A 21,564-nucleotide genomic window follows, 5' to 3' on the forward strand; every position below is an offset into this window, starting at 1 on the left:
TCACTTAATTTATGCCTCTGCCTTCACCAGTTTCCTGTTCCTGAGTCATCCTACGAGCTGCCACCAGATACAGAAGCATCTTCCCCTGACACCACCTTAGTCTCCTCTCACTGTCTTCTTCTGTAGTCCACCTGTGTGTACTTTATATGTTACACTATGTTTCTCACTGTTGTTGAGATATGTGTTCACAGCCGTTTCTATCCTTTTCACAAAATCCACTGTTATCGTTCATTTTTCTCCTTAACACCATATCTATCCAACACCTGATTATCATCTCTGTTCCCTTTACCTGCACCTAAACTGTTGCCTGTTACAATCACCACCAATCACTTCCCTTCCACCTGGTCTCCCCCCCCCCCCACACAGGATCTGCCTTTCTTCTCTAAACCACACCAGCCAGCTCTCTTCCTGTCAGTTTGTATTCAGTGTTGGTCAAGTTACTTGAAAAAAGTAATCAGTAACTAATTACTGATTACTTCCCCAAAAAAGTAATCCCGTTACTTTACTGATTACTTATTTTCAAAAGTAATTCATTACTTAGTTACTTTTTAAAAACACGATTTACAACCTGATCTTTCAGCCCAATTCTACTTTTTCTGCATAATCATCATACAAAATGTAATCAAATGGAAAAGTCTCTTTTTAAAACTTGTTTTATTAGTTTTAATCTTTTAACTTTATGCATCAAGCAAAAATGTAATTAAATGCAACATTCTCTGACTGGAAGAAATTAGTTTAATATTTAAACTTATTTTCTGCACATTCCAGCACATAAAATATTTTTTGTGTTTACACTCAGTCTTTCAAATAGATGCAAGTAAAACACAGCAGAAAATAAATTCAATTCAATTCAATTCAATTTTATTTATATAGCGCCAAATCACAACAAATGTCGCCTCAAGGTGCTTCATAGATACAGAGAAAAGCCCAACAATCATATGACCCCCTATGAGCAGCACTTTGGCGACAGTGGGAAGGAAAAACTCCCTTTTAACAGGAAGAAACCTCCGGCAGAACCAGGCTCAGGGAGGGGCGGGGCCATCTGCTGTGATTGGTTGGGGTGAGAGAAGAAAAACAGGATAAAGACATGCTGTGGAAGAGAGACAGAGGTTAATAACAGATATGATTCAACACAGAGAGGTCTGTTAACACATAGTGAGTGAGAAAGGTGACTGGAAAGGAAAAACTCAATGCATCATGGGAATCCCCCGGCAGCCTACGTCTATTGCAGCAGATGTAGATAAATAAAGTCAAAGACTCGCGGTCCTGATGCTCTATTTTCACCTGTAAAGCAGGAGTGGGGTAGGCGGAGGTTTACCCTGGTGCAGGTGTGCCGCGGTCAGTGGAAGAATCCGCGAGTTTCTCTGTGAGTTTCCCATTACGTCGTAGCTACTCGGAGCTTGCTCGGAAGTTTAGGGGTTTTTTTCGCTGTAAAAAGAAGTTTTCTTCCCACGCACAACGGACACTAATGTTTTTGTCACTTTTTATGGAATCAAACTCAAAGTAAGGTCAGTACTTCCACGCTTTAAACGCTGCACGCTCATACTCTCTCTGCACTCGATATATGATCCATTGTTGATCTGCACACAGCTGTTGTCACGAACGTCGCACTCGCTTACGTCACTGTCATGAGACATTCTCGCAAAAAAATCACAGTTTTAGTAACGCAGTAACGCAGCGTTCCTACGGGAAAGTAACGGTAATCTAGTTACCGTTTTTGCAATAGTAATCCCTTACTTTACTCGTTACTTGAAAAAAGTAATCGGATTACAGTAACGTGTTACTGCCCATCTCTGTTTGTATTTAAAGTCCAGATCTGCACTCCCACCTTTTCTTCATGCTTGCTGCTTCTGAAGATGCTTCCCACTTTCCTCTTTGTCTGTCTTGCCGTCTGTCAGAACACTACTGGTCAGCAGCACTGGAAGCGGCTGTTGTTAATGGGGTTTGACCGATCCTATGTGGAAATCTCATTGTTGATTAATCAAACTTAACCGGCCTTCAGCTCCTGCTTCAAGAGATCCATCCAGTTCAGTCAATCGTGACAATCACGGCTGCTACTTCAGACATTTGCCCCATCTGTATGCCCACATCTGTAGTATCTGCAGGTCAGCTGGTATCCTCTGGAGGTTTTCTGCCTCTTTCACATTCTTTCTACCCAGATCTATACAAGCTGTCTGTACTTGTCCATATAAAACACATATGAGTGATTTAAAAATTTATATTAAAGGAAAGGTCACTCATTAAAAAGTTTATGTTTTTATTGATTATTTGACTGTAGGGTTTATTTGTGGGCAGCCTTCCAGCTTCACTTGATGGTGTGGCAGCCAAAAGAGTTCCCAGGTGTCTTGAGTGCCTTTTTAATGTTTCCTGGTGGTACCAAGTGATTAAAGTGAGGATTGGATAGCCATATTCCTTTACTGTAGATTGTAGTCGGTAGGCCAAGTGGGAAATATTTTATTTAATAATTGTAATTATGGTTATTATGTACACAGCATTGGTGTGATATTAATAAAGGTTATTAGGTAAGAAATGTGTGTGTAGTTTAGTATGGAACCCCAGATAATGGTATGGCTCGAGGGCCAATTAGCAGCAGTTTATTAAGGGGCCGTTGCTGGATCCATGTCCCACCCCTGGGCTACATTGTTTTATTTCATGTTATGTTTTTGGAATTTTAATATAGGTGAATAAACACACCTCATCTCTGCCTCAAGCCTCCTATTTGAAGCCAGCCACTACAGGCCATCCTAACAGTGTCCCGTATGAATATGGGGTATAAAGGACAGTGTTGGGAAGGTTACTTTTAAAATGTATTCCATTACAGATTACAGAATACATGCCCCAAAATGTATTCTGTAACGTATTCTGAATACTTTGGATTACTTAATATATTATCATGCTGTTTACAACTACATGAATGTACTATTGCTGTGATTTATTACTGTTACTGAAGGTCCGCGGCTCCGAACCGTAGTAAAGGGACCTCTGGCTAATACGGTGGGTTCTGTGTCGGGCTCGTAGCCGAAAACTAGCTTTACTTTGTTGTCTGGGTCAACTTTGCTAGCAGAGACAGAGAGAGGCGTTGAAAGGCTGCTCCAACGGAGCTTATTGTTTCAGAGGAAAACACGAACACGGTGTACAGTCGAGTCTTAATAGCTTACTTACAACTGGGCTCGTCAGGCTCTCTTCTTGGCTGCAGTGGTTATTATTATATTTACATGCTTCCAGCTCCCGTTTCTGCTCGATGACAGCTCGTACTTTTCCTTTTTCTCCCTCCCTCGCTCACAGACACATAACGTGTATGGCAGTCCATTCTCCCTGCAGCACGGACTACACTGCCCATGATGCTACATTCTTTAGAGCTATACCTGTAGCATTCTGCCTATTAGCTTAGCACAACAACAACAACAACAGGCGCTCTCTCACCCAGGAAACACGCAGAGAGAGAGTGTCGCCCTGTAACCATGGCAACCGTAACGCTGCCGCCTGGAACAACAGAACGTAGCTGTCAAACAAAACCCAAACAGTCCTGACCCGCCACAATATGAAACAGGGAAGTACCGCCGTGTAATCCATTTATTTCAACAAAGTAACTGTATTCTAAATACCACCTTTTTAAACGGTAACGGTAACTGTAACGGAATCTATGTCCACTGTGAGCGACCATCTTTGAACAGAGGCGGTGGTTTACGACACCAACTCTCTGCCATCTATAATCCAGTTCTGAGTTCCCTCCCCAGACGCCTTAACGCCCACTCACATCCTGGGCCATCTGACCTCAGGAATTCGCATGATAAGGTGGGGCCAGGTTTCACAATGAACTCACCTGAAACTCTGGCTGATTGGGACCCACACCCAGTTTCACACCTTGGCTCAGGCGATTAGAGGATCATCAGGGGGTCCTTTTGTCCCTCTGTGGGGGGAAACTCCCACCAGGTTTATATCTGGGACTCTCCACCATTTGACCTTAGAACTGAAGAAGCTTCTCGGATGAGAGGTGAAACGTCTTCAACTTAAAGAAGTCCAGACGCTTTTCTTTGCAAGCTCCTTTGACTGTAATGGAATACTTTTACTCATATTTTGTATTTTAAATACGTAACGGCGGTACATGTATTCCGTTACTCCCCAACACTGATAAAGGACAGGGCTCTGTGCTGGACTAAAAACTTGTTGCAGCCGCTGAACCGTGACAGGCTTCATGTAGTGCAGGTTTGTCTTTGGAGTTTTATATTCTGGCAGCTCAGACTGAGTGGAGTGACTCTGTGCTTACAACCTGAACTTGACACCCTTGAAAAAGTCACTTTTTTATTTGTGTCTTTGAGGGTGTCTTGCATCATTTGCAGTTACTTTAATTATTTTTATTTATTCTTTTTTGCATCGATTTTATTTTGACATTTTCTTGGTTAGTTTCAGTTTCTCATTTTGGTTTTATGTCTCATTTAATCATTTTATGTTTTCCAGTCATTTCAAGCCTTGCTGTTGGTATTTTGTGTGTCTTCTGACTGATTTTTCATAGAAGAAATACGGCGTTACCTGTAACATAAAACTGGGGCTCTGACCTTTGCCCAGTAAGACCTTCAGTAATTCAAGTGTCAGACAGAATTACTCAACTTTCCAATAAAACTGATATTTTATTTTAGTGTCCTTTTAAAGTCCTCTGAGAGTTCACCGGGTGTGGGCAGGACTAAATACATGATAATAAGATATATTCCTTCATTCTAGATATGTAAGAATTAGTTATGCAATGGAATAGTCAAAACTCTTGATGTGAAGATTGTTCCTTTGCCTTTTAATATATGATTGCATTTTAAATTATAAGTGGCACATTTTATTAATTTATTATTTTAGGAAAGTAATCAATCAGCAAATCAAGTACATAACCTAAAAGACCTGATAATTCTCTTTTTGCTTTTAAAATTCATTTCAAAGTTCATCAAGCATTATCTTATTTCAACAATGCCTATTTAAAAAAAATTTAATTACAGTTTTGTTACAAATCACTTAGAATTACAAGAGTTGTGAAAAACACTCAGTTAATCTATTCTTAAACAAAGAAAAAAGAGTTCGGGCTGTAAATAACTCTGGATGTTTGTCGCTGTAAAACTTTATCAGTCATCAGTTTCCAGGCACCAGTTTGGCTGCTGCTTCCAACTCTCTGAGCTTCAGAGGCAGGGTGACAGTAGCGAAGTGGACCCTGTTATTCCTCAGTTTCTGTTTCACGGTCTGAGTCGGGCCCAGCTCCATGTACTCCTGCGTCTGCCTGTTGTACGGAGGCCAGCTGACCAGCCCAGGACCATTGGGAGAGCTGGGGATGTCAGTGCAGAGAAGATCATCAGCATATGTTCACTGCGCTTTCATTCTGCAGAAATATCATCATTTCATTTGTATACGGCAACTGCACTCATGTGTGCCCATGTGGGTTGCATCCTTTAACCCTTTAAGACCTACCATAGAACCAATTCCGCCAGAGCTTATATTATATGTTTACATGCTGTGGAGCCATTTTTGGGAGCATTTCAAGTTGCTATACATCAATACAACCATTACAGCCTAAATATTAATAATATGTATGCATTAAGTGCATAGTAATTACATAAATTGCAAAAAAGTGCAATAAACTACAAAAAATTGAAAATCGTTTTTGTTTTTTTAACATATATTTCTAGTTAGAGAAATTTAAGAGGCTTATCCCTCAAAACTGTAAATACAAAAAAGTTGCACAAAATAGTTTCCCACCACAGGAAATTTATTTTTGAGTGTCTTCATAGTTTTATTTTTGAAATACACCAATTTTTATATACTGCAAGAAAAACGAAAATAAATATTATAATGCAAATTTGTAAAAAAGCAGCATATGCATCAAAATAAACTATTTCCAGCAGTGCAATATGAGTCCTAAGCATCCCAGAAACGACACAGAAAGTCATAAAGTCAAACATAACTTTTAAAAACACCAGTATAGGCTCATGAGGCCCTGATGATAAAAAACTAAATTTCCACAAAATGACGTCACTTCCAGTTTCGGGCAGGTCATGGCGGACATGTGATAGTTCGCGCTGATGGACGTAGGAAGTGTTACAAACAGCTGATCGGATCGGCAAAGCGTGTTTCTGGAATATTATGTTTTTGTTGCTGCAAGTGCTTTTTATGCAGTTTTTGCAAAGTTATATGTGGAAGGAAACTGTGACCGAGGACAAGCTGATGGCATAAGATGTAAGTACAACTCCTCCGGTTTCATATGGAAAAAACTTTTTGCGCTAGCTCACGTGGTTGCAGAGCTACCGGCATTTTAAAAAAGTTACGCAAAACGGAGCGTGCCCGCTCCAACCGGCTTTAAAGGGTTAAATATTTCCTACTCCAACCAGCAAATTTACTGCAGTCACCTGTCAGCCACTCACAGCTGATATTAATTAAACTGATTACTTATTGCAATAATTCCTGTCGAGCATTTGGTTCTGGAAGCTGATGTGCTGGAAGGAGAAAAGCTGAGATAAGATATATTTCTTATATCCCAAAAGAAAAACCTCGATGACATCATGGTGGTAACAGAGATCAAACCCGGGCCTCATTAGTGCTCTTATAGACTTGACCTGTGACCTATTTCCCCTGACAAACGTGCAACCATTAGGTGTTGTATTTGGATCAGATGCCAACCTGAACCTGACTCATAAACCCAGACAGGTTGTTAGTAACAGCAAGCAGACCTGTTGAGGCCAGTCAAGAGTTATCTTTTCTGTTTCTACTATACCGTACATCATCAGCCCTGTATCAGTTGCTACCAGTTGATAGTCAGCATGTCATGAAGTTAGTCAACAGTACAGGGTCGGTAGTTTTGCGGTTTGCAGCCGTTTTTACTCACCCGTCTCGGACAAAATTAGCCCAGTATGACATCATCGTCCTGCAAAATCTCTCATCCTCTTTGGTGACGTTGCCTGAAAATGGGACAGTGGAAAGTCAGTCACAAAGCTGCCCTCTGACTTTCAGTCTCCTAAGGTTAAAGCTGATGTATTCTGCCCATTCTCAAAGGTTTTATTCTGTGACTCTGATAATCTGGATCTTCTGTCTGAAACAAGCTGGTCTAACTCTTCCCCCTTTGACTGACATAAACAGAGTTGAAACCGCATGTGGGTGGAGCTTCTGTGCTCCCAGCCAGAGTTATGTGCCCGACATGACCATATTAGGGACATCCATTCTCTGTGACATCATATAGATGCAAGAATAGAAAAAACTGTCTGAAAAGCAGCTGTCTTACACCTTTTGGCTCGTAGTGATTACTGTACATGTGCTGACCTCAGTATTTAGAACTTTGGGGATTTTATTTGACTTAAGTCAAGAAGGGAAAGCAGAATAGGTCCCTTTTAAACAACATTTTGTAGCCATTTGTTAGCCACAACTTTCCCCCATCAGTGATACCACAATAAAAATGTATTATAAGGAATATACTCCACACACTTACCTAAGATTTTTATATTTCCATTCCAGAAACATCCACCAAACATCAAGCCGACATCATCTGCGTGATCTGCTTTCACAAAGCTGGGCCTGTTCTGTTTGTATATCTCAGCCCGGTATGCAAACTCATACATGTAAACTGGAACGCCCACGTCTGAACAGCCGAGGAGACAAAAGATGAGAGCAGCATGGTTAGGCTGGGCTTAAACAGAACAAAGTGAACTTTTCCCCTCACTATGTTAGTCACGGTTCACTACTGGCATAAAGCTTTGAGGAGCTTCTTTCCTTGCATCAGTTATAGTTGGATTAAAGGAGCAAAAACTAAGCTGATAAGTAGGTACACTGATAACCGCAGAAATAAAGAGAAGCTAGCTGCATTGTGAATTGATTTTAACAAGATAAAAGTGTTTATTTTAACCAAAACCAACCAGCCACTGAAAAACCATGGATGGTCTCTAAGCTCCTGTGCTTGTGTCATCTCTTTTCTATTCCCTGAGTCTGTTTCAGCAGAGAGACTGTTAGTTCCTGCTGTCGCCAAGTGCTGCTCATTGGAGATCATCTGATTCCTGGGAGTTTCCATTTAATATTGTAGAATCATCACCTTTTTTATATTCATCCATAGCTGCTGTGATGCAGATGCTGTCGTGGTGAAGAAAGAGCTGAGCGCAAAAGCAAAGCCGTCAATCTACATCCCTACCCTCAGGTTGTGGATCCAAGCGATGGAAATTAGCTTTCTATAAAGCGTGGCTGGCCTCTCCCTTAGAGATAGGATAAGGTGTTCTGTCGAGAGCGGCTCTGACTAGCCGGAAGGGTCTATTGGTTCGGGCATCTGACAAGGATGCCTCCCAGGTGACTCCTGGGTGAGGTGTTCTGGGCATGTTCCACCAGGAAGAACCCCGAGACAGACCAAGGACATGCTGAATAGATAACACCCCTCATCTGGCCTGGAAATGCCTTGGTGTTCCCTTGATAAGCCGGAGGAGGTGGCTGGGGATAGGGATGCGACCTGGCCTCGGAGGAGTGGAAGAAAATGGAAGTATGGAAGCAAGGCCAGGAAAGCAGTTTGGGTTTTTTTGGTTTTGTTCGGATTTCTGCTCCGGATTTGCTGAGTCCCATTTCACATAATGTCTCTGATAGAGAGGCCCGACTGTCTGAATGACAGTGTTTCATTTCTGGCACTTATATGTGTGGTTTTGGGAGTCCTTGGAAGTCCACCTGCTCTAATATTTAAATATAAAGGCATGCTGGATCAGTTAGCCCGTTCTCTAACCTGAGTGGTACCCGGCCACTTGGACAACAGGCAGTGTCATCAGCAGGTCTCCTATGATTTCAGTGAATCCGTCTCTGATCTCCTCTGGAGTTTTAGCATCTTGCAGGTATTCATCTACAATGAGGTTGTTAACAAAGGAGGCCTGGAACAGAGAAACAGGTTTTGAAACTGTTAGATCAAGCTGAGTTTTATTATAGCGCCTAGTCCTGATTTTAACCTGAGCTCAAAAAAACTTCACCTCAACTTCAATCAAATCATTGAATCAATGATATAAAGAAAAGCTGCCCAGCTGTCGCTGTGCTCACCCCTGGAGGATTAAACATGTTCACCACTGCCAGCACGGCCTCTCTGTTCATGCCATTCTCCCACCCAGGAGCGACGAAGCTCTGCAATCCACAAAAACAAAATTTAGATCAAGACTTTAAACAGGAAACACATTAGGAGAGTGGAATCAGCCACAGAGACTGGTGTAGAGGCATCTGTGCGACCTTAGGTAAGATCCAGCCAAATTCATGGTTTGTGATTCCCATCAGTACCGGAACCTTCAGCACTTCCTGTTTCTGAAGAAGAGCCTCTGCCAAGTCAGTCAGAAATTCGCCGTCCACCACGGCCCCGAGGAAAATTTTCATCTGCACAGAAGTGACTGTTGATGACTTCCAACAGACGTCAAATGGATACAGGAAGCTGGAGTTTGCCAGCTGAGAGTGTTTAAATGCTGCCATCTAGTGGCCTTAATTAAGTATTATTCTTGCACGTTTTCACACAATTGGCTTGAACAACATCAGATTCATTGTGTGTTTTTCTTTTCTCTGCCCTCAGTGAATTCAGAAGACGTCTGCTTGCACGTGTTAACACAATCATTTACCTGCTTTGTTGCGGCTACTAATTCATCTTGACTCTTCCCCTTCATACAACGGATCAGTTCCTCTGTGCTGCTGTGGTTACATCCAATATGGCTCGCAACAATCTGGGTATGTGGGGGACATGAATGACAATCACAAACAACACAATCTCTTGCTGCCCCAGGGTTAAAGCTACACTAACTTCACCCAACTTTAGTGAAGTTAGTGTAGCTTTAACCCTTTCACGCACAGTGGGACAGCTATTCAAAGGCTGTTTTCTTGTATTTGTGTCAGTGTTGATGGTATACTTGCACATAAAACACTACATTGGACACTGATGTGTGACTCCATACCCTGCCACCCATGTAAAAAACTCTTTGAAAAGTACATGTTTGAAAAAAGAAGTTCAAGAATCTTTTTTTCATGATTAAAGATGAATAAAAATCCTGACTGTGATTGTTATAATTCATCCATGAAAGGGTTAAACTGAGCAATTTCACTGTTACCATCTCGAGATTTCTTTTTTAACCTCTTAAGCCCCAAGGGGGTTTCTGAGCTTCCTGCTCGAAAATGTAATGCCCAAATTTAATTGATTATTTCTCTGCAATTACAAACTCTGTCCTTACAATCTTGGTATCAAAATAAAGCTAACACTTGGGAAATTTCATCAGAGGTGTAAATATTGAAGCAGAGATTACTGTGTCAAAGTTACTGAGACTGGAACACAGAAAAAGTAAGTAGATTTTATCCTCGCCTAATTATTTTTTTTAATTTTTAGCATATAACCCTTTGAAAAATATGCCTCAGATCACATTTGGTTCCAGAAATTCAGTAACCAACATATAAACATCATCTGTGCAAAGACTCATGTTTCTAAAGTGAAACAGTGAAAAATTACAGCCCTATCAATACAATACACACAAACAATAACTGTAATACAGAAAAGGGCCATTAGATTAATAAATAATGTGGGGTACAGGGACCATACAAATGCACTCTTTGTCAAAATGCAAGTTATTAAATTCCAAGACTTGGTGAAGCTTAAAACAGCGCAAATAATGTATAAAGTAAGAAATAAATTGCTTCCAAAAGAAATCTGTAAATTGTTCATAGAAAGAGAAGGTGGGTATAACTTAAGAGGGAAATGGAATTTAAAAGTACAAAGTGCTAGAACAACTTTAAGAACTATGTCTATCTCAATTGCAGGAGTTAAATTATGGAACAGTCTAACAGAAGAAATAAAAGACAGTAAAAACATAAAACAGTTTAAAGTAAAATATAAAAACCTGATTTTAAATAAGTATAACAATGAAGAAAACGGGGTTAACCCAGGACGGTAATGTTGCTGGTAATGGTGTTGTGGTTCTTTTTTTTGTTTTGTTTTGGTTTGTTTGTTTTTCCATAACTTGTGTATCTGCAAATATACACCTTCTGTATTTTTCATATGAAAGAAACTATACTGTGGTGGGGCTTGCTAATTTCTTATTTTTGATTTATGTATGTTTTGTTTTGCTTTACTTTTGTTTCATATGTTGTTTGTTTAATTTAAGACTAAAAAAAAAATTTAAATGAATGAGAGGTAAAACTTGAGGGGGTAGGGACAAATAAGTAAATACTTCTACCTACTCCTTTTCAAACAAATAATGGAATAATATATTGTAATGATTGTGAAGGCTCATGTTTGAAATGTTTGAAATAAAAATGAACTGAACTGAACTGAATATCCAGACGTTGTACAAAAATGTCCAATTTTGGCACACAATTGGACACCATGCCAGTTGATTTTTTTAGGTATTAAAGAGCAGAAATTAATAAATTTATTAACAGGCCTAAAAATGCTTTTTTTTAAATATATTTTTGAAGAATTAACCACACATTTACGTGGTAATGGCCCTTTTCTGCCGCGCGCATAGAGCGTTTGATTGGCCTCTGGCCCTTTAAACTCCGACGGGCTGTAACTTTGGTTTCTTTTGGTCAATTTGCGTGATTGACACCTCTTTTTAATTGTTTGAGCCAATAGATTCACAGTGACGATGCCACGTTCACGTCACTTCAACCAATCAGACGTTGTGATGCCAAAACCCACGTGGGCCCAAATTTACTGCATGTGGCGTCTGTTCAGTCACGTGTCTGTAGGTGGGTCTAAAATGGAGGCTCTGATGCGGCTAGGTAGGCATGGTAACTACTGTTAATCACGTGGCTACCGGCGAAAATACCGGAGGAAATCGGGACAGTAAGCCAATTTCTGTCTTAGCGCATTTGCGCCGCTGTGTGTTTTTGTGATCTTCTTTTGCGGCTCATTCAGTGAATTTTGGTCTGATCGTGGTGAAACTTGGTGTGTGAAGTCAGTGATAGCTCTGGAAGCTAACCAGCCCATCTTTAGCCGGTTACACGAAGTCTGAAGAATTTCTGGTTCGGTTTTGTTTGTGCGGACTTCTGCGCATTTACGTAACTGCTCGTTTAATCACAGCTTGTTTTCGGTGTGTTTGGTGGTTGTAGAAATGGTTTATATCACATTTTAGCTGAGATTCTGAGGTTTCTGTGGATACCACACATGTCTGGACTTATATTTCTCAACCCGCGTTATAACCGATTAAACGTGATCTCCTCCTTTTTGCCCCCGGTACCGGGGGCGTGGGGCTTTGAACATGGACAATGCATCTATATGCATGTCTGTTCAGATAGTGGTGAAGACTTGATTAGCACTGAAGTATTAACTGTTCATTCTTGGCCAGATTTAGATGCTACTTCAAAGGAGCTACAAAGCAGATATGTTGATCTGCTGATGGAGCAGTCACTGTGAGCTACTTCAAATTCCTCGCATTCAAATTTCAGCACCTGCGCTTGAGACAAAGGATGATTTGTAGTGTAGGTTCCAAGTGTTGCTACTCCACTTTGAAAGATTGCCCTCTGAAACAGTCCTTTTGCTTGTGGAGAAAGAGTCTGTTCAAAAAGAGACAGCATGCATGTAAAATACTCAAACACTTGAATTACTCAGTATTAACTTTGAGGTGCTCATATTTGAGCTTAAACGAATGTTTAGCAGGTTGATTTGACATGCTGATTTCTTCCTTACCAGTATGGATGCACTGATTCCTCCAGCAGATTCTCCAGCCACTGTGACCGTCTGCGGATCGCCACCAAAGGCTTCAATATTTTCCTGCACCCATCTCAGGGCTGCCAGCTGATCCAGGAAACCCCAGTTGCCCTGGGCGTGCTCATCTCCAGTGCTTCGGAAGAAGAAGAGTTGACACAATTTCTTTGGATTGCTTTAACTTCATAATATCCACCACATGACTGATGAACCAGCTGGAGTTATTATTGGCAGCAGATTGTGAGTTAGCTCAACCTTTTTGTTAGAAATAATTTAATTAATGTGATCAGGTGGATGTTGAAAGGTTAAGGAGAACAACTCCTTACCTCAGGAAACCCAGAATGCCGAGTCGATACTGAATAATAACCATCACTATGTTTTCATAAACAGCTAGTGGAGCCCCATCATACTGTGAAGCTGCACCCATAGCCAGACCTCCTCCATGGATCCACACCATCACCTGAAACACAGCCAAAGAACCTGCATGTCACACCGGACCGATGCCGATTGGAGGAAAAGAAAAAGGTAACGTAGTAGAAGCACACGGTCAAATGGAAAGCTGCTTAACCATGTCATCAGTCAAAACAGAGATGCCCAGACTTCCTTCTCGACAGCCAACTCGACTTCTTCAGCGTCCTTTTGCTTTCCCGAGCAAGCCAAGAGAGATAATATCACCAGCATTTCCGGACCCACACCAGGGTATCCTCCAAGTTCACAATCCCCTAAGCCTAAATCCTTCTAATCTAGGAGACATAACCAAATCTGATTACTGAACCGCCACAAATGCTCTCATCTCAGCCCTTTCTGCTTCGCTTATTAACAGGATCCACAGGTATTGGGAACCCTTCAGGTCTCCTTCACTCTGGGCATCAACTTGTTTTTTTTAAGCCAGAGTGGGCACTCCACCCTCTTTCAGATAAAAATCACGACTCAGAGTTTAATCTCCACTTCACACTGGCGATCATCACTCACTGAAGCCAGCAGTGCTGCATCATCAAAGCGGAGATGAGATCCTGAAACCACCGGTCGTGACACCCTCTGTCCCTCGGCTGTAACCAGACATTCTACCCATAAAAGTTTGAAACAGACTCAGTGGCAAAGGACACCCCTGCTGGAGTCCAACACCCACTAGGAACAATATGCCTGGAAATGCAAACCAAGCTCTCACTTTAATTGTACAGTTGGCCCATAGCAATGGCCCTGATGGGCGAGTCGTACGCCTCGTGTGCGGGCTCTGTCGTCCCTGCAGTGGCCATGTCAGTGGGGATCAGGGGACTCTCATTAAGATGTGTCAATAAAGATCTGTATGTGACTGCTTAACCTTTACTGTTGCAAGAACATATAAGGCATATTTGGAGATAGCAGGACTCTGAGCGAGATACCTCCTTAGTCTGGATTTAGATGCCTGAAAACAATCACAACATTCTGCTATGCTTCCTCTACTGAGCATGTTTCACTAAAATAATGTGTAGCCAAGGAAGAAAGGCTTTGTTAGAAGTGTTAGCCACTCAGGAGCAGAGATGGGCAGTAACGCATTACTTGTAACGCGTTGCTGTAATCCGATTACTTTTTCAAGTAACAAGTAAAGTAAGGGATTACTATTGCAAAAACGGTAATTAGATTACCGTTACTTTCCCGTAGGAACGCTGCGTTACTGCGTTACTAAAACCGTGATTTTTTTGCTAGAATGTCTCATGACAGTGACGTAAGCGAGTGCGACGTTCGTGACAACAGCTGTGTGCAGATCAACAATGGATCATATATCGAGTGCAGAGAGAGTATGAGCGTGCAGCGTTTAAAGCGTGGAAGTACTGACCTTACTTTGAGTTTGATTCCATAAAAAGTGACAAAAACATTAGTGTCCGTTGTGCGTGGGAAGAAAACTTCTTTTTACAGCGAAAAAACCCTAAACTTCCAAACAAGCACCGAGTAGCTATGACGTAATGGGAAACTCACAGAGAAACTCGCGGATTCTTCCACTGACCGCTGCACACCTGCACCAGGGTAACCCTCCGCCTACCCCACTCCTGCTTTACAGGTGAAAATAGAGCAACAGGACCGCTAGTCTTTGACTTTATTTATTTTCTGCTGTGTTTTACTTGCATCTATTTGAAAGACTGAGTGTAAACACAAAAAATATTTTATTTTTTGTGCTGGAATGTGCAGAAAATAGGTTTAAATATTAAACTAATTTCTTCCAGTCAGAGAATGTTGCATATAATTAAATTTTTGCTTGATGCATAAAGTTAAAAGATTAAAACTAATAAAACAAGTTTTAAAAAGAGACTTTTTCATTTGATTACATTTTATATGATGGATTATGTAGAAAAAGTAGAATTGGGCTGAAAGATCTATCACTTTATCACCTATTCAGGTTGTAAATCGTGTTTTTAAAAAGTAACTAAGTAACTAAGTAATTAATTACTTTTGAAAATAAGTAATCAGTAAAGTAACGTGATTACTCTTGGGGGGAAGTAATCAGTAATTAGTTACTGATTACTTTTTTCAAGTAACTTGACCAACACTGCTCAGAAGCAACATGCACCCACATATTAAGAAGGCGTCGCTTGGACGATGCAACAGGAGGTCTGGGGTGAGCTTTGTGTTGCTTTGTTGTCATTTTGCTTCCATTTGCATTCATTTTGAATCATTTGAATTATTTGCTGTTATCTTTGGACATGAAACAAGAAAATCTGAAACTGACTGTGAGGCTTCAGTTAAGGTGGTAAATATTTGTTGACCTGGAGGGAGAAGGGTTGTAATGGAAAAGAGCCCAGGACACCAAACTCATCTAGTGCAGAAAATGGCATCAGTGCTGTATTATACTATATAAAATATGCACCCTGCCACTTTTACTCACTGGAAGCTTGTTCCCCTTCGTTGCTTCAGCTGGAGTGTAGACATTCAGATACAGACAGTCCTCTGAGATTGCTGGTGGGATGAATTCGAGCGACATGGTTTTTGAAACATTCACAACTAGTTCAGGATCCTGGATACACCTGAAAAGGAGACCGATGAGGGAGAGCGTGTGATTCAGAATGAGAGTGCTGTTAAAATGTTCTGCTCTTTGGTGACTTACATAGATGGCTCTTGTGTGCCGTCTCTCACACCTTCCCAGGGTTCCTCAGGCCGCGGAGCAGAGAAGCGGAGGTCTCCCACGGGCGGCTGTGCGAAGGGTATCCCCAGGTAGCACTTTGCCCTCCTCTCCGTGCCTTTCACACTAACATATTCTCCTCTGATTCGACCATTTTTCGCCAAGACCTCGAGGTCACTTCTCCCTGCTGAAGAAAGAAGTGTGCCGTTAATAGGCTGTGCATCTAAGGCTACGTTCACACTGCAGGCGAAAGTGCATCAAATCCGATGTTTTTGACCCTATTCGACCCATATCTGATCATGCTATGACAGTGTGAACGGCACAAATCCAATCTGGGTCACTTTCGTATGTGGTCCTGAATCCGATACATATCTGATGTTTCAGAAAGCTGCTGTTTGATGGTCAAGTCGCATTAAATCCGTCTTTTACGTCACTGACACAAGACAGACGCCAATTATCAGCTCCGGAGAAGACATCGCGAACGCTTCCTGGTCATCCGGTGAAACTGTTGGGAAGACAACGTTGGAGAAACGTTAACATTTTATTTGTACTGTATAATCGGCAGATTCTGACAGAAATCTGCAACTATCCTTTGAAGCAGCGCTCCTCTAAAACAGCAATAAGGATCATTATTAGGTTATTTACATTATTATGTAAATAACAAAATAACTTAAAGCAAAAATTGGGAAACGTAAAGTCCGAAGTCTTTATATTAAGGGCCATCAGTCAAACAATACTGTTTGCTCTGGGTCTAAACAGAGCGCGTTGTGTGTGACGTCTTCTTTTGCACATGCGGGCCGCTTTGAGCGTTCACACTAGAGCGCGTTTGCTGTCGCATTTTATTTGTAGTGTGAACGAGCAGACAAAAAAATCGGATTTGATCAAAAAATCGGATTTGATCAAAAAATCGGAATTGAGCATCAAGACCTGCAGTGTGAACGTAGCCTTAGTCTGAAGAAGTCTTTTAACTCAACAGCTTTTAGTTTCTCTGTTTGTAGAAGTTCAAGGTGTCAGAAGCAGATTTATATCTGCAGGTCACATGACTGAAAAGTATCATTATTCATTCAGTTTAATGCAGTTTTATTTATACGTCGCCAAAACACAAGAGCATAATTAATTATTAAGTAAAAGAAAATATGCTCCGTATAAACTGAATGTATGTCAAACAAGTACACTTTATTTTATTAAAATTAACATTTTACATTGCACTTACATGACACACTGACATGGAAAACTGAAATGACTTAAAGTCAACATTTTGGAAAGTGTGTAAAATACAAATAAAAGCAGAATGCAATGATATATGAATCTAAAACTCATATTTAGTTCACAACAGAAAATAGTCAAATATGTCAAATGATTAAAACGAGGGCAGCAACGCTTTGTAAGTTTGACTAAAAAGTGTGATGTAGTCCTGTGTGGAAGGCAGAGGTCAGACCCAAACTCGGGAAACAAAATGAGTAAACTGTGTTATTACCTGTAACACGATACTCTTAAACTCAAAGATACAAGCATACAAAAACTCAGGCCAGGAGAAAACTAAGCCTTAACTAAGAGTAAAAGAGGGAAACACGGAGCATTCGGGGACGAAACTACAAGGGACAAAGTGAAACTGAGAACTTAAATACACACACAGAATAACGAGAGGCTGAACCACAAGTGGGAGCACAAAAGGACCGGGCAAGAAGCAGACATGGAGACGAACACAGAGAAATGAACAAAGGAGCATGAAGGGAGAAACAGGAACAGGACTACAACAGTGTCACGGTGCCATGGAGACAGCACAGGTAGGGGAGGGGACACAGAGATGAGACTGGACCAAACAGGCACAACAAGAACCACAGAATTAGAAATGTAAAGAATGAAAACTCAGACGCATTAGGAACTAAAGACAGAGCTGGAATATGAAAATCTCCAACACCAAACACAACAGCACAACTCCAAAAGACCCAGGATCGCGACTAAAAGAAACAACCATAAGAATATTTCACAACTAACCAGGGTAACTGGTTACAGGTTAGTGACGTGAGTGGGTAAAAAAAGGATCTTAGAGAGGCAGAAGACTGTACGGTACTCAGTGTTGGGGAGTAACGGAATACATGTACCGCCGTTACGTATTTAAAATACAAAATATGAGTAACTGTATTCTGTTACAGTTACCATTTAAAAAGGTGGTATTTAGAATACAGTTACTTTGTTGAAATAAATGGATTACACGGCGGTACTTCCCTGTTTCATATTGTGGCGGGTCAGGACTGTTTGGGTTTTGTTTGACGGCTACGTTCTGTTGTTCCAGGCAGCATTACGGTTGCCATGGTTACAGGGTGACGCTCTCTCTCTGCGTGTTTCCTGGGTGAGAGAGCGTCTGTTGTTGTTGTGCTAAGCTAACAGGCAGAATGCTACAGGTATAGCTCTAAAGAATGTAGCATCATGGGCAGTGTAGTCCGTGCTGCAGGGAGAATGGACTGCCATACACGTTATGTGTCTGTGAGTGAGGGAGGGAGAAAAAGGAAAAGTACGAGCTGTCATCGAGCAAAAACGGGAGCTGGAAGCATGTAAATATAATAATAACCACTGCAGCCAAGAAGAGAGCCTGACGAGCCCAGTTGTAAGTAAGCTATTAAGACTCGACTGTACACCGTGTTCGTGTTTTCCTCCAAAAACAATAAGTTCTGTTGGAGCAGCCGTTCAACGCCTCTCTCTGTCTCTGCTAGCAAAGTTGACCCAGACAACAAAGTAAAGCTAGTTTTCAGCTACGAGCCGACACAGAACCCACCGTATTAGCCAGAGGTCCCTTTACTACGGTTCGGAGCCGCGGACCTTCAGTAACAGTAATAAATCACAGCAATAGTACATTCACGTAGTTGTAAACAGCATGATAATATATTAAGTAATCCAAAGTATTCAGAATACGTTACTCTCATTGAGTAACAGAATACGTTACAGAATACATTTTGGGGCATGTATTCTGTAATCTGTAATGGAATACATTTTAAAAGTAACCTTCCCAACACTGACGGTACTTAACATCATTATGAGATTCAGAGAATGTGGTGATATCTCTGTGCCCAAGGGTCAGGGCTCAATGTATTCATTGGATGGACCGTACCTTGGGCAGCATTGCGTTAAATCAGGGATAATTCTGTGATGGAAATCAGTGCCTGATCTCAGGTACACTACCAGACATCTCGGTCAGTGAACGCTATTCTCTGTCCACAGATGCAGATTAAAGCTCCATCATTGCAGAGAAGAAGCATGTGAACATGATCCACAAACACTGTGTCTTCTCTGGGCCAAAGCTCGTTTAAAATGGACTGAGACAAAGTGAAGACTGTTGAATATTTGAAATTCTTTTTGGAAAACATGACTGTCACATCTTCTGGACTAAAGAGGAGAGGGAATTTCCAGTTTGCTATCAGCGCTTACTTAAAACACCTACATCTCTGATGATAAGTGGGCGCTCAGTGTCCCTGGAATTGACAGCTTGCACTGTAAAGGCACCATCTGTGCTGAATGGTTTGCAGCGGGTTTAGAGCGACGTGCCGTGCAGAAGGTCTTACAAGATAATCCTAAACCACTTTTTCAGCCCCATGGCTTCAGAGTAGTAGCGTCCAAATGCTGAAGTGGCCTGCCTGCAGTGCTGACCTAATGAAAACATTATATGACTCAGGACTGTCGAGCAGCTAGAATCTTCTATGAGACGACAAGGGGACAAAATTCCAGCGGCTCTCCTCAGTTCCCGGACATTTACAGACTGTTGAAGAAAGAGGGGACGTTACATGTGTTGCATGAAACTCAAAAGGACCTTCATGTTTAAAACTGTGCATTTCCTCAGTTCAAACAGTTTACATGTTTGTGTTCTGCTGTGAATAAAATTTGGGTTTATGAGATTTGCAAAATAGCTGCATTCTGTTTTTAGTCAAATCAAATCAGAATTTATTTATATGGCACATATTAAAACAACAGTGTTGACCATAGTGCTTCACAGTCAGTAAAAGCATGAGACAGTTAAAACAAACAATAGGTAACAACACAACAAGCTGGACCAGCCAACTAGACAGAATCAAAAGCCAAAGTAAAAAAATAAGTTTTAAGACGTCATTTAAAAGACTGGATCGACTCGGCAGTACGAACATGAACAGGGAGGTTATTCCAGAGTCTGGGTGCCACGGATGCAAAGGCCCGGTCACCTCTCGACTTCATTCGAGTCCTAGGTTGTGCTAGGAGCCTGTGATTGGACGATCTAAGTGCTCTGTTGGGATTGTATGGAGGGAGTAGTTCAGAAAGATAGCTGGGTGCTAAATTAGTCAGAATATTAAAAGTGAACACGTTCACATTTCACAGCCCAATGTTTTGGAATTAGGTTTATATTTAAAAAAATAAAAATAAAACTAGTGATAAATCATAATCAGTATGTTTCTGTTATTAATCTCTGTCTCTCTTCCACAGCATGTCTTTTATCCTGTCTTCCTTCTCTCACCCCAACCAATCACAGCAGATGGCCCCGCCCCTCCCTGAGCCTGGTTCTGCTGGAGGTTTCTTCCTGTTAAAAGGGAGTTTTTCCTTCCCACTGTCGCCAAAGTGCTGCTCATAGGGGGTCATATGATTGTTGGTTTTTCTCTGTATCTATGAAGCGCCTTGAGGCGACTTTTGTTGTGATTTGGCGCTATATAAATCAAATTGAATTGCTTTGTGCAAAGAGGGTTTGACCTCTGGCACTTCCACATGCCACCCTGTCCCGGGCCTCCTGACTGTGGAGCAGCAGCTCACAGATGCCAAATGTGTGAAGCTGTTCTTTGACTTTGTGTTTGTGTCCAATCATTGCTTCTGTGTAGCTTTAAAATGTTTAGCCTACCTTGAAGAAACGTATCAGGTGGATTTCTCCAGCCCAGTGGCAGATTGATTCTTTGTAACAAATAGGTCGGTTTAACTAGTTAACAGAATGCTTTCCATTAGTGGGCCTTTACTGGATATTTTTACTGATATCCACTGCCACTTACTGCCATCTGCTGTCTGAATATTTCCTGTAACACTGAACTGTGTGAAGCATGCATGTAGTGAAGCACGATGATTTAACATGGTTTTGGTTTTACTAGTCTAGTGCCTTTTCATGGAAACTGAACCCCACATCATTTCTTTGGGTGGTAGTTAACATTTGGGATGACTGGTTTGGGAATGCATTAAGAAATGTGCAGAAAAATAGCCCCACAAGCATGCCTGTGTGTGTGGTTTTCTTCCTGCACAGAGATCGAAGCAGACACCATTCACTGTCATGGAAACACTGAACTACTTTCAGCCAGAATAGCTTAGCTCATCCAAAAAAACCTCAGACCTGGCACTGAAATCCTCCCCAACACACCTGCCAACTTTCAAGGGGGTGGGCAAAATGATGAAGGCGTACATGGAGCAAACATCAAAAACAAACTCGTTTCCTTTGGTCAAATATCAGCATGATTATACTTTATGTGACACAATCCTTCTTTTCTGCTCTGCTAACATACTACAACATCCTGCAGTGAACCCATGAATCAGCCATCTGTCTGCAAACATTACCACGAGCTCAAATGAAGCGTTGTCTCACCTGGTGTTGCCTGTGCTACCACAATCAGCACAGGTAGAACATAAACAACAAACAGCGCTGTTCTCATCCTGGCCAGGCTCAAAGAAAAGACGGACTGAATTACAGTAGTCTCAGAGAAATAGCCTTCGACTCCCCCCTCCCCTATCCTGCCCTCCTCTAGCACCTCCCATACACTCACAAACACACAAGCATTCAAAACATAAAGCGAGTACACAGACTTTTAACCTCTTTCAC

At 41.4% G+C, this 21,564-nt stretch overlaps 1 protein-coding gene across 1 annotated transcript; it reads right to left on the reverse strand.

Moving 5' to 3' along the window:
• Nucleotides 1–4,765: 4,765 nt before the first annotated feature.
• ces3 (carboxylesterase 3) lies at nucleotides 4,766–21,476 on the reverse strand. Its single transcript, XM_085168629.1, has 13 exons — nucleotides 21,331–21,476; nucleotides 15,735–15,936; nucleotides 15,516–15,654; nucleotides 12,982–13,115; nucleotides 12,638–12,791; nucleotides 12,400–12,504; nucleotides 9,585–9,686; nucleotides 9,208–9,348; nucleotides 9,025–9,105; nucleotides 8,720–8,861; nucleotides 7,454–7,603; nucleotides 6,857–6,929; nucleotides 4,766–5,302 (listed from the first exon to the last, which is right to left on the reverse strand). The coding sequence occupies exons 1-13, from the start codon at nucleotides 21,395–21,397 to the stop codon at nucleotides 5,113–5,115; spliced, it is 1,680 nt and encodes a 559-aa protein (XP_085024755.1). The 5' UTR covers nucleotides 21,398–21,476; the 3' UTR covers nucleotides 4,766–5,112.
• Between the last annotated feature and the right edge of the window lie 88 nt (nucleotides 21,477–21,564).

This window comes from Neolamprologus multifasciatus, chromosome 7 (genome assembly GCF_963576455.1).
Source record: "Neolamprologus multifasciatus chromosome 7, fNeoMul1.2, whole genome shotgun sequence".
Taxonomy (NCBI): Eukaryota; Metazoa; Chordata; class Actinopteri; order Cichliformes; family Cichlidae; genus Neolamprologus; species Neolamprologus multifasciatus.